Here is a 13,814-nt window from a genome sequence, read left to right on the forward strand (position 1 = left end):
CAAAAGAGCCTGAAGAAGCAAAGGAGTCAAGTTTAACCCCTTCATATCACAGATGAGGAAAGTGAGGCTCAGATAGAATGACTCACATGAAGCCACTCAATTCAGCAACGGCAAAGGTGTGTCTGGATCCCAGTTCTCCTGACCCCTGCTTAGCCTCAGGGAGAAAGTTCCATCTCTTCTACAGCCCAAACAGTAATGTGGCTGTACCCAGCTAAGAAAATAGTACCTGGAGACTCACATGGATCCATTCAGAAACCAACCAGTATTTGGGAGGAGGAGGAAGAAAATTGGATTGCTCTCCATTTTTCTTCTTTTACGGAGTCAAAATGTTCTCCCTTTATGGGACTTGGACTTTGGAGATCACTGCAACAATATCTTTCTTTTTACTTCATTCACTATTTTTTGACAATACTTACTAAAAATTTCAATGCGCACCGTGGTCTTCTGAACTTATATTTTCTGAAGGAATGTGGCGTGCATGTGTGTGTGTGTGTATGTGTGCGTGCATGTGTGTTATAGGAAATATAATAAAAATTTAGAGATGTGACCTGAAAACCCAAGGCACCAAAAGAACAGTGATACAAAATGAAGATACAGGAAAATAAGGGGAGAATGAACCTGGGAATGTACCTCAAGAGCCTTTCACTTCCCCCACTACCGTGGCATGCAACGCTGGATATAATATCAATCATATTTTAAATATAAACAGGAAGCTTCTTATTTTAAGAAACGTCTGGGGAAGATTTACTTAATATTTTGGGGAAGTAAAGAATTAGCACCTCTTTTATGTGTCTTGCATATCCTGGTTTTCAAATGTTGGTTTTGCTTTATTTATTTAATTTTAAATTTTTTTAAAAGATTTATTTACTTAATTTAGAGAGTGAGAGCATGAGTTGGGGGAGTGGGAGGAGGAGAGAGAGAATCCTCAAGCAGACTTGTTGCTGAGGCCAGACCCCAACACAGGGCTCAATCCCAGGATCCTAAGATCATGACCTGAGCTGAATTCAAGAGTCAGATGCTCAACTGACTGAGCCACCCAGACACTCCAGGCTGGCTTTGCTTTAAATGAGAATGTTAGTATAACTATATCACAAAGACAATAAAAACAAAGTCATGGATCTCGAGGTATTTACTATTCATTTCCTTAAAGGAAATAGGAGGCAAACTTTAAAAAAAAATTGATTTGTGACATTGATGGCTCCTAACTTACCCCAAACAATATGGACTTTGTCAGGAAATACCCTGAGTTTATTCCTAGTCTTTCTATCTACCAGAGTTTTGAGGACGATTAAAGAAGATAGTATCATATCAGCAGCCCTCAAAATGTACTCAATAAATGATTACAGAAATTGTCCTGGAGTTAAGATGAATGTGGCTTGGGACTACACGAGCTAGACAGAATCTGATATAACTAGAAGATTATTGTAACACAGCTAGATTCTCTGGTGGGACAAGAAAGACAACTTCCTCCTGCTGTCCATTTGGTGGTGAGCAATTTCACCCAATATGCCAATTATCTTTGCCTCTATCATTTTTAATTGGTGAATATCCTTAAAAAAAAAAAAAAAAAAAAAAGCAACCTGTAGAGGATTACAGAAAAGCTCTTACCTCTCCTGAAGTCCGATGGGCTTCATTTTGAAAGGAGAAGGGCAGACAGAGGTGGTAGCCTTGATCTCAGGAGAGTATCGGCTTTGCGGGTCCACAACCACACTCAGCACCTTGGGGCCTTGCTCGGGCTGGACCATGCTGTTGACTGTCTTTGCCTCAGACTGCGCTGGTTGTAACGCAAGGGGTGACAGGTGGATCTCCTGGTTTTTCTCCTTATCGTGTCGCAAGGAGAGCTGAAATTTTTCTTTTAATCTGTAAAGAATCTACAGAAGGAGATATAAAGGCTTGCTTTTTCACACTGAACAACAACATACAACCTTCTCACCCTAACCCAGAAGACCAACTAAAATGGAGGTTTAACGATCATACACCCAACCAAAGCATTTTATTTTATTTTTTTATTTTTTTTTTAAAGAGAGAGAGCATGAGAGAAGAGGAAGTCAGTGGGAGAAGCAGACTTCTGCTGAGCAGCAAGCCCGATGTGGGACTCGATCCCGGGACTCCAGGATCATGACCTGAACCGAAGGCAGTCACTTAACCAACTGAGCCACCCAGGTGCCCTGCCAACCAAAGCATTTTAGAATGATTTCTCAGTTGTGTTGGTCTTTCTAGCTATTAACTAAATGTGTCCATGAATCTATTCCTCAAATTACATTCAAAAGAAAATTTGGCTAATTTTATGAAAGTGCCAGATGTCAGTTTGATCACATGCAAGTTTTTACGCAAAATGACTGGAAGGGAAGGCTGATCAAAGGGATAGTCATGAAATATAGGCTTATGACATTTATAGAAACAGAGATCTGCACCCAGTACAACAGGTGAGAAGAAATTCTTGTAAAATATTAATGCAAAAACAGTCATGCTCTAAATTGTAATTTCTTACGTTGGTAAATATCCACACTAGTCATGTATTAACTTGAATACCTGGTAACTTCTTAAAAAAATTAAATTCTGAGCACCTACCAAAGAATAATTTGGGAAACCACAATTTCGTTTCTTACCTTTTCCCCCTTTTAATTTTAAAAAAGATTATTTATTTATTTAAGAGAGAGTGGGGGCGGGGGGCAGAGGAAACAGACTCCCTGCTGAGCAGGGAACCAGACGCTGGGCCTGATCCCAGGATCTCAAGAACATGACCTGAGCTGAAGGCAGACACTTAACTGACTTGAGCCACCCAGGCGTCCCTCTCCTTTTTAATTTTTAATGCATGTAGGAAAAAGCAAACATATCACTTCCTCCATTCTCAGAGTCCTTTCTGGAATGGCTAATTCAATTGAGAAATGGTAGGATTGTCATTTTTAAACTTTTAAAGGTATCAGACTGACTCTGCTGGGATGCTCGGTGGACCAAACTGTCTGAGAGAAGCCACTATAAACGATAAACCATTAAACGAGAGAGAAGGGAGTCATTCAGAACTATTTTTCAGTGCCCACCTAATGTCACGTATTGTGAGAGGTCCAGAGTATTCTGCTCTGAACAAAACAAACTGCACCTTGTACTTATGGAATTAGGGATATGGAATGAAAAAAATTCTCAGTTAAGGCATGATCTCATGGTGCTGGGATCGAGTCCTACATTAGGCTCCTTGCTCTGCCTCCTGCTTCCCCTGCTTGGGGTCTCTCTGACAAATAAATAAATAAAAATCTTTAGGAAAAAAAAAAGTTCTCAGTTAAAAAGTATGTCCTTTGAAAGAAGAATAAATGTGAGGAGAAAACAGAGCAGTTTTTGTGACTGAGCGAAAAAAATGCGTATTGCAAAAAATGCCATGAATTCCACACCTCGATAAACTGAAGTTCACATGAATGAAACCAACAGAAAGAACATTCCAAATGCATAAGGTCTCAGGAAATATGCTACCTGTGTACGTTTCCTGAAAAAAAAAAAAAATGTACTCCAAGTCACAAGAAAGAGGACTCAAAGTTAAGAACTGAATAACTACAAATTGTGATCGAAGAGGGAGCTTTGGAATTATGTAAAGAGGGTGAAATGAAATTTAATTATGTCTCAGGTTATAGTAGCAAGAGGGAAGCTTGAGCAGAGAGAGAAGAAATAGGAGCGATTGTACTAAGTGACTTATAAATTAGGGATACGGAGGGAATCAGAGTTTGAATGGTCACTAAAGGTCCTTCTGACCTAATTATACATTTAAGAAATTGTAGTCTGGCTGAATAATACAGCTTCCCCAAAGCCCACAGTCAGCAGGGACAGACCCAAGCCCTAAGGCAGTTCTGACTGGCAGACCCATGCACTTTCCACTGCCTTACATCTGGACTTTATGATACCTCTGGTGTTTTCTTTGCCATGCATGATTCTTAAAGACGGACTCTGAAATCACATCTGCTGCAGATGTGGTTCTCATCACTGGGGTTCAACACCACCAAATCTATCTTTTGTGGGTTGAAAGGTCTCTTAAAGGAAAGGGACTGTGCACATGGGAATAGAACTAGAGATGCATCTTATGAGTTGAACTGCAGGAGATGAAAAGGAATCCTTATTGTCTTTTATCAGTTCACTTCCTCATTACCTGGAAACTTTTACACTGGTGGTGTTCATTGACAAAGGTAGGGTAAAGCGAATTCTTAAATTGTTGCAAGCAATGGGTACTCAACTTTCCTATGAGAAATATTACTGCGTAAGGAAAAAATAAAGACATCTAATATTAAGTGACAAGTCTTTTTACTCAAATCAGACTTTTACAACTGTAGGATAGAACATATTGAAGATAAATATCCTTACCCTGTGCATCATGCCCTAAGGATTTGGAGGTTTTTAATTTACTGCTTCTCTTCCTTTTCTATATCTCTTAAAAGGCAACTGGTCACCAGTCTGCACAAACAAAACCCACCCTAGAACAGTACCCATCAGATAACACACATCTACTAAATTAAAAACGTAATTACTAAAAGATGAAACACCAGAATTTAAGGTGGGAGAGCTGCTTATTATTTTTTATTTATTACTATTTATGAAAATATTTGTTTATTTAAGTAATCTCTACACCCAACGTGGTGCTTGAACTTACGACCTCAAGATCATGCTCTTCCGCCTGAGCCAGCCAGGCGCCCCTAGCTTATTTCTTAATTTCAAGTCACTCATTTTCCTGAATGAGAAGAGAAACAAATACATCTGTACCTTTACAAAAATATCTTTAATAAAAGATACTGCATATGTTATATATTCTAAGTTCTTCACATCTAAATATAATAGGTACATTGGAACATGTGCCTGCCTGTTTACATTTGGGATTTGGAGAAGCATATTTCAGAAATGAAAATGAAAAAGCCAAGGAAATACTAGCCTTCCCGAGAGCTCTTGACAGGTCACTTCTACGGTTTTATTGGTGTGGAACACGCTCTAGTCCAGAGTCCTTTACTGCTCGGGCTTCTGTTCCTGATGAAGGACCTTTGTCACATAGTTTACAGTCAACCCTTCACTTCATCTCTGGTGATAGGTCAACTTTCTAATCTACGTATGTGTACAAACTATGTGTACAAACTGATATACATCTTTAATCAGGGAAAAGCAGAACTGTATAATGCCTACAAGACACTTCAAAAATCCTCGAGAGGGAGACTGGGCCGTCTGGCGAAATGTGTAAAGAATTGAAGACACTGTGACAGGCAATGGGACGGTCATTATGGAGTTAAGTTTCGGGGAGTCAATCTCAACCAGCTGGGCTTTAGCCCTTCGGAGGCATTCGGAGGCATTCGGCAATGTCCGGAGTTGTGTTTGGTAGTCATACTGGGCTGTATGGGGAGGCGCTATTGGCATCTAGTGGGCAGAGGCTAGAGATGCCACCAGATACCCTCCAGTGCCCAGGACAGACCCTCTCCCCCCAGCAGAATCACCCAGCCCCAGACATCAATAGAGCCGCTGCTGAGAAACTGGGATAAGGGCTCTTAAAAATCATCTGCTATAATCTCATTTCACATTTAGACTCAGAACACTCGAATGACTTCTAGAAGGTTAGAAAGAAAGTCTAGAATCCAAGTTTCTTGATTTAATGCTTGTGATCATTTAACTCTACCGTTTCTTCTAAATCCCCACATGCTTCTTCCCAACTCCTTTCCCAAAGCCTCTGGAAAAGTGTGTCAGAGGTTCTTCTCTGTGCAGATCATGGTCTGGAATATAGCACAGACCTATTTATCTTTGTGAATGCACTGTGTGGCAAAGTTCAACCTAGAAGCTTATGATAACAAGGGCAAATCAGTAGTTTTGGTTTTACTTTAAGAGCTTGTTTAAATCTCAGGATGCAATAAAGTCATTTGGTCTTTAGGGAAAGAAAACCGAAATACTGAGCAAGAGAGGGGCTGTAAAAGTCAAACTATACCAAGAGATAAAAAAATAGTAGCAGGGAGAAGAGAGCCAGAGGAACACAGAAATGAGAGGAAAGCTACAAAAAAATTCAATAAAGCTCTTGTGCTGCTTATAATTTTCACTTAAAAATCTCAAACAACAACAACAAACAAACAAGGAAACAAAACAAAACAAAAAGACAAACAAAAAAAACCCCCAAATGTCATAAGTGTACGACTTAAACTTCTACAATGTTATATGGCAGGTATATTTCAATAATTAAAAAAAAATCTCTTAAGTAGGTAACACAAAAGATGTTTGGGTTAAAATATGTTCCAATTTAAAAATAAAGCCATCAACTAAAAGCCCATAGTATTTTCTTTACAGTATTTTACAGTCAGTTCTGGAAGAGTTCATTCTTTCATTTCTTTCAGTTGAGTAGACGTGAGTCAGTCGCTACCACATTCTGGAAGCAACATTGCAGGTGCAAAGACAGCACAGAACCCTAACTTCTGGGAATTCACAGGCTTCCAGAAGAGATATGTGGAAAAATTACACCCAGTAAAAGATAACATAGGTATCTTCATCATCTTTCCTTTCGTGACCAGAAGCAGATGTTCACAAGACAGAGTGTGAGGACTTCAAGAAACCAGTTTGATTCCTTTATACAATAGATCATGGTAAGGAGCCCAGACTTTTAACCCAGGATAGTTCTGGGTTTGAATTTCAACCCTTCTTCTCCCACTCCGCCCAACCCCCATCTCCTGAACCCCCGCCCCACTGTATGTTCTTGGTCAAGTCACTTATCCTCTCAGAATCTTGGTCTCCTCATCAGTAAAATTAGGAAACTAAAATACATTAAGTATTAAAGCATAGATCCTATAGTTAATCATCCTGCTCTGTATACATAAAATACTTTGCTAAGAGGGTAGATCATATGTTAAGTGTTTTTAGCATAATACAAGATAATAGGAAGAAAGAAATGAAGAGAGCAGGAGGACACTTTTGGAGGTGACGGGTGTATCAATGACGTAGATCATAGTGACAATTCCTGAGTGTACACTGATCTCCAAACTCGCCAGGTTGCATCCATTAAACCTGTACAGCTTTTTACATGGCAATCATATCTCAAAAAGTGGTTTAGAAAATACATTAAAGATTTAGCACCAGGCAATAAATGTAGTACCAGCTTCCTACTGGTAAGTGTGCAATAAAGGGAAGACACTAAATCTTACAACTGTTACTATTTTTATTATTATTAGGGGATTATATTCTAAGCTAAGTGGTTTTATTAGTATAAAAAATTAGTTCAAGACATACACCTACTCTGGAAGATAGTTCTGTAAACAATTCATTCCATTGGGACTCTATTTCCATTTCCTCCAATCCCTAGGGGTTTTATAGAACAAATTAGAAGAGTGTGACTGTTTATGTTCACCTCTGACATATTCTCACTGGCTGGTACTCGGGTGTAGCAGGTGTTCTGACATAGGATTTCCTGCCTCCGTTACCAAGACCATGAGTAGAAAGACTCTATGCATGTCATATTTGATGGAGGGCTCCATGGCCCCAACATGTTCTGGCCCCAGAACTTTGTTGATCCAAATAACTGTGTTCCTGTATTTTCAAAAATTGCTTTCTGGAAGCAATCTGGGCTATAGATATCTCTACCTACATCTCATAAATGCCTTTGCACTTCTTAATAAACCTCTAAGTACACTGGAAGGTTTAATTTCAATGATGAATGATGTCCTTTCCTTTGTTGATTGAAGTTTAATAACGATTTCTTCTCAGTAATAAATTTCCTCCACCTAAAACAGACTGAATGGATTGGAAACAGTCCACACATTTTTTTCTTGGAAAATCATATTTGTCTATTTGTTGCTCCACCCACTCTAGATCCACATTTGAGAGATGCTAAATAAGTCACACATTTGAAAATGTCATGCATGTCTAATTTTATGCCTGGCAACATACTTTTTTTTTTTTTTAAAGGAAAGTAAACAATATGCCACATTTCAAAAATTTTGCCAAGCCTTATGTTATTGTTACATAGCACACGTAATCCACCATTACAACAATTTACCTATAAAATTTCATCTTAAAACATGAAAAACCATATGCTTTTCGTTTCTCTGGTATGTAGGAAGGCTGGATGCAAATAATGGTATTTGATCTATCATAAATATAATTACTGCCAGAGGGAAAATTCTGTGCTGTATCTTCTCCTTTGCCATGGAATCAAGAAAATTATGGGAAACAGAATTGGAATATTCTGTGTTTAAAAATGATGGTGTAACTATTACTGAGAGAGCCAAGTTAAAAGACTTACTTTAAATCAAGGTCATTATCAAAAACACTTGACCATTTACACAGGTAAACTTTTTTTGGAGAATCACATTTGAAAAGTCCCTTGTCAAATGTTGACTTGTCAGTGCTGTAGCTACAACAGATAAACTTAACTTCATCTTAATCCGGTCTAGGTAGCATTTTTCTATCATTATTAATTCCTTCCTATATAATGCTGGTTTCTCTGTTACTTCTTAAAGTGACCTTTTCTCAATAAAATTTAAGATTGTGGGGCACTGGGTGGCTCTGTCAGTTAAGCATCTGACTCTTGATTTTGGCTCGGGTTGTGATCTTCGGGTCATGGGATCAAGCACCAGGTCGGGCCCCATACTCAGGGCCAAATCTGCTTATCCCTCTCCCTCTACTCCTGCCCACCTCAAATAAATAAAATAAAATCTTTAAAAAGAATTTAAGGTTGTGTTTGCAAGATATCATTTTATTTCTTTCATTTATTCAACAGCAAATGGAACCCAAATCAAAAGTGTTGCTTCTCTCACGACCCCCACCTCCAACTTATTCCTCTCCCCGAAAATGGGAGCTCCACCACCCAGGTACTCAGCCAAATAAATGAGGAATCAACCTTAATTTCTTTCTTTCCTTCTCCCTGAGAATCAGTACACAGCAAGTCCTGCAGTTTCTATTTGCAAAAAAGTCCCAACCGTTCACTTCTCTCTATCTCCACCACCATCAGGACCATCTCTCCATGTCCACCACCATCCCTACTCTGGACAATTATCATCTTTGTCATTAGGCTAACACAGTGGCTTCCAGAAGAGTCCTCCTGCTTCCACACTTCACCTGGTGCTCTGTCTCCAACCACTCTTCACCAGCAGAATACCTGCTCTTGTAAACATACATGTCAAATCACACCAAGACTTTGCTTTACAACTTTCAGCCTGCACCCTTCTTGCCGAACCTGGAGAGACTAGCGTCCTCCCACGCCAGCGGCCCCACACCCCCGTGTCCTCTGCCTGCGAGGCCCCCTCCCCACATTTTCACGTGTCTCAGGAGTCTCAAAGTGCTCTGTTTCCACTCATATTCTGGTATCTCTTCATGGCACTGAATAATATTTGATTTTAAAAAGAAATGACTAGACTTTGTTTTTTAAGAGCGGTTTTAAGTTTATAGAAAACAGCAGAGAGTACAGAGTCCTCATGTAGCCGCATTCTGCTACTTCCCCAGACAATTTGCCCTATTAACGTTTTGCACGAGTGTGATTACACATGTCACAACTGATGAGTCAGTATTGATACGTTACAATTAACTAAAGTCCATAGTCTACAGTAGGGCTTGCTCATTGGGTTACACATTCTACGGGTTTTAACAAATCCATGATGTCATGTAGCCATCACTACAGTGTCACACAGAATAGTTTCACTGCCCTGAAACTCTGTGGCTCTCCACAATTTATCCCCTCCCCCGCGACCTTTGGCAACCAGTGATCTCTTCACTGTCTCTGTGGTTTTGCCTTTTCCAGAAGGCCAAATACTTGGAATCACACATATGTCTGCTATTTGATTTAAAAAAAAAAAAAAAAAACCTAACTTAATTATTGTCTGTGTCTGCCTCTGGAGTTTAGGCCCCACAAGAAGAGGGACCCCCCCTGTCTTGTGCTCTTCTTGGCCACAGCACCAACCACAGGTCCACAGGGGGTCCCCTGCAGGAATTTGTGGACTGAACAAGTGGATGGATCCACTTGCGATCACCTATACTTTTGAAACATTCCTTTCTCGATTTGTTTCAGTAACATTGGGGCAGACTTATCTAGGTTTCTGACTTTTACTTTGGTACTCTGCACTGTTCCCATTCACACTGGGAAAAGAAGAGCTGTTCTCTGGTCTTGAGTGGTTGAGAGTGTGGCCAGGACAGCTCCTTTTGCCTCAGGAGACCAATATATGTCCTGCAGGTTTAGCCAGTCAGGGTGGAGACAAGAAGGCTCCTTGAGCTAGAGATGCAGAACTTGGATCGTGTCCTACAAGGTAAAATCAAACTCTGCTTTGCCACTTCCCTCCTTGCCTTTGCTCTGCTCAATCTCACCCCTTTCCTGCCTGAACAATCTCTACTTTTAGCACCCTTTACCCCTTTCTATTCTCCTTTTCCTCTCATCTTTTCATCTGTGAAGCAGAAAAACACCATAAATGTGCCTGACAAGAGAGAAAAACAGCACTCAAGGTTTCCTGTTTTAAGGAAAAGAAGACCCATGTATTTTAAAGTGCAATTAAGTATATATATAAAAAAAAAAAACCATACCTTCTAAGAAACTAAAAAATGTCCAGTGGTCTCTGCCACAGTTTCCCTAAAACCTCCAACTTTGTCTACTTAATTTTTTTCCCTAATATCCACCATTTAATACACAAAAACTGATTTTCTTACTCAATTCTTAAATTTTCTTATGTTTATTGTGTCACAATTTCTAGAAATCTTCTTTCTACAACTCTTCCCATAAGAGACAGATGCCTCTGGATTCGTGATGATGGAAGCTTGAGGATGTCCTTACTACTTCCTACATTCAGACTCGAGGAAATACACCCATCGTCATCCTATTGAAGGCCTTAATTGTTTTATATCCTTCAACTTTAGACTTACACAGCCCCTGTCTTTCCCAAGTAAGCCCTGATCTTTCTAACATAAACCCCTTCCTAGCAGGGGAAGCATAAGCGAACAAAAACCATAAGACACTTAGCAACACTGTTGGTTGTGGAAAGAGTAAATAATTTGTTGTCTTTGGGGGAACATTTAAAAACTAAGAAGGAATATGTTTGAAAATGTACACAATTAAAAAGAATGCAGCACAAAGGAAAAAACATTAAAACCCATTTGTAAACTTCAAATATTTTAAATTACAACACAGAATTTTCAAAAGAATAGGAAAATCTTACCAATGTATTTGAAAAGTATCTCTTAACTCATTCAATACCAAAGAGCACTTTCTAGTGTAGTGGGTTTATTCTGGGTTCCCCTTTTTTTTTTTTTTAAATTAGAAAAGTACTTTTAAAGGCTACACATTTGTAATTTGTACTTTATAGAGCTATTTGCAATGTACACTTTTATACTTTTTGTATTCATTTACCTAAAAATTTAGTTCACAGTGAATTATGTGGTTTTTGAGCCTATAATCATCTCATTTTAGTGCATAGAATTTCATAAAATGCAATCCAGGTCTTTTAAAAATACGGAAATCAACCACTACTGAAGATATAAACTTGCCCCTAAGACATGTTTCTTTTTCAAATTTTTCCTGAGTTCCATCAAGATGATATGAAAGAAAAAATAAAGTAAGCCCAAAGTGTGCCCATGAGACTTTATTGACTTTGAGCTCTAGGGATCTGGGTAAATCACTTTCTAAAGCTTCATCCCAGGTTGATCAAGTTACCAAAGGCCCCACTGCAATTACAACCTTATTCTGCAGGTCAGAATCCATAATTCCATAGGTTTTCCTTTCCTATCACTCTGCTGTCAGAGAAACACCCCCAGTCTACCAGGATAGTAGCTTAGCTTCTGTTCCCAGGCTTTTCAACATTCCTTTGAATGGCAGTGTAGCCAATAATACTAAGCAGTGGCTCGGTAAGGGATAAAATACAGAAAGAAGCCCACTTACCATCAAACACGTTACTATAATAACAAAGATGCTGAGAAAAATGACAACAGCATAAAATCCTTCTTTGCTCCAGATTTTGTCCGCTTCGTGCTGCCCTTGTAAAACATTTTTCTTTAAAAGCAAAACAGAAAGTCCGACGTTAAAGGTGAGTTTGAGGAGAATGGCGTTCTTATCAGACACTAAACATATTTTTAGCTTGATTCCATTCAGTGGAGTAGAACACACCTACCTCCCCCGCAACGAGAGCTGCTTCTCAACCTGATCTAAGACAAGGACTGCCGTCCGTATACACTAAGAGATGATTTTATCTCCTGTCCAGGAGCAAGCATGCCTGACATGGCAAATTGGGTCCTGAACTTCGTAAACATCCCTCCACCAGTCTCTCTCAGAAATTACCTGGTTCATAAAGTGAAAGAGTTCTGTTCTCTTCTGTGTTGAAGAAATTGTTTCGGAAGCTTTCTTTACTCTGTGTTAAGTCCCCTCCCACAGCACCGACACCCTGCTTACGTGCAGCTCTTGACTTTTAAACAAAAGTGAAACAGGTACAGACAAAATCTCATGATGTTTTTATAAACAGAGCAATAATATCTGCATCATTTCCTTCTTTTTTTTTCTCTTTCATCAAATCTTTTTTTTTCCCCTTTAAATGCAGTCCACTTTGTCAAAATCTGATCGTTTCACCTCGACCATACCAATTATTAGGATATTATATTTTATTTAAAGCAACAGAGACCATCAGAAAGTCCAGAACTATTTGGTAATAAAAGGTAAAATAAATAGTTTTATTTATGCTTTTTAAATTATTTTGGCTTGCCAGTTAGTGGGTGAAACAAGGAGAGGAAGTTGAATAAAATGTGAACGAATGTCTTAGTTTTATACCTCCTAGTATCACATCTTAGAGTGCAATTAAATTTTATAATTCAGTGAAATTTATAGGTTTATAGTTAAGGAAACTCTAGCTTGCAATCAAATGGTCTATGGTTAGGGTAAACATAAAAGCTAAATAAAAGTCAAATGCTTCTGTGCCTCTAAAATTCCATTTTGTTGGGCGCCTGGGTGGCTCAGGTGGTTGAGCATCTGCCTTTGGCTCAGGTCATGATCCCCAGGTCCTGGGATCAAGCCCCATGTCTGGATCCCAGCTCAGCAGGGAGTCTTTTTCTCCTTCTCCCTCTGCCTCTCCCCCTGCTTGTGCTCTGTCTCTGTATCTCTCTCAAATGAGTAAACAAACAAAAAAAAATCTCTAAAATAAAATTCCATTTGTTAAATATGCCTTTTATTCCCTTTAGTGAGAATAGTTGTCTGTCCTTGGATCTTGTCTCCATCAGTTAAGAAAGATTTGAGCAACAGGATATTAAATGATGAAAAGCCACGCGGAGGGAGGTGGTAGGGAATGAGATTCTCTTGGGCACACCAGTGGCTGATGAATGCCCAGTTTAATGTGACTACTGGGGTGACTTCAACCTAGCCAATCCTTGTCAACTCACAGGATCATGAGAAATCAATAGGTCTCAAAAAAAAAAAAAAAAAAAAAAAAAAAGAAAAAAAAAAGGCGCCTTGAACAAAAAGTGACCTAGAAGGTATCTGAACTTTGAAGTGATTGTTAATTCTTTTTCAAGACTTTTAAAAAAATAAAATATATTCAATATTTGTAAATTAGACAAAAAGAATATTTGCCTTAAAAAAACTACTTTATGAAAACTTTTATCCTGGAACTCAAGTGAGTGTTGCTGGGGACTTGAGCAACACAGAACAGAAAGGATCTTAGAGTTCAATTGTGATTATAAAAATGACTTAAAGGAGTTGAATGAATGTCTTAGTTTTATACTTACTAGTGTAACATCCTTTGCTAACATCCTTTGTTTATAAAACACGGATATGCTCACCATAACATCTTGCCAACTTTCTAAGACACAAATTCATAGATATAATAAATGATTTGTATATCTTCTGTATATCTTTTTTA

At 38.8% G+C, this 13,814-nt stretch overlaps 1 protein-coding gene across 4 annotated transcripts in view; it reads right to left on the reverse strand.

The window, feature by feature from the left end:
* The window catches only part of PTPRR (protein tyrosine phosphatase receptor type R), a 241,843-nt gene that overhangs the window by 90,377 nt on the left and 137,652 nt on the right, over positions 1-13,814 (reverse strand). For 2 of the 4 annotated variants that reach the window (XM_059186321.1, XM_059186322.1), the window contains 2 exons: positions 11,852-11,962; positions 1,609-1,871 (listed from right to left, as the gene is read on the reverse strand). In XM_059186321.1, coding sequence (XP_059042304.1) covers positions 1,609-1,871; positions 11,852-11,962 — 374 coding nt within the window. The other 2 variants (XM_059186323.1, XM_059186324.1) reach the window with 2 other exon arrangements.

This window comes from Mustela lutreola, chromosome 8 (assembly GCF_030435805.1).
Source record: "Mustela lutreola isolate mMusLut2 chromosome 8, mMusLut2.pri, whole genome shotgun sequence".
Taxonomy (NCBI): domain Eukaryota; kingdom Metazoa; phylum Chordata; class Mammalia; order Carnivora; family Mustelidae; genus Mustela; species Mustela lutreola.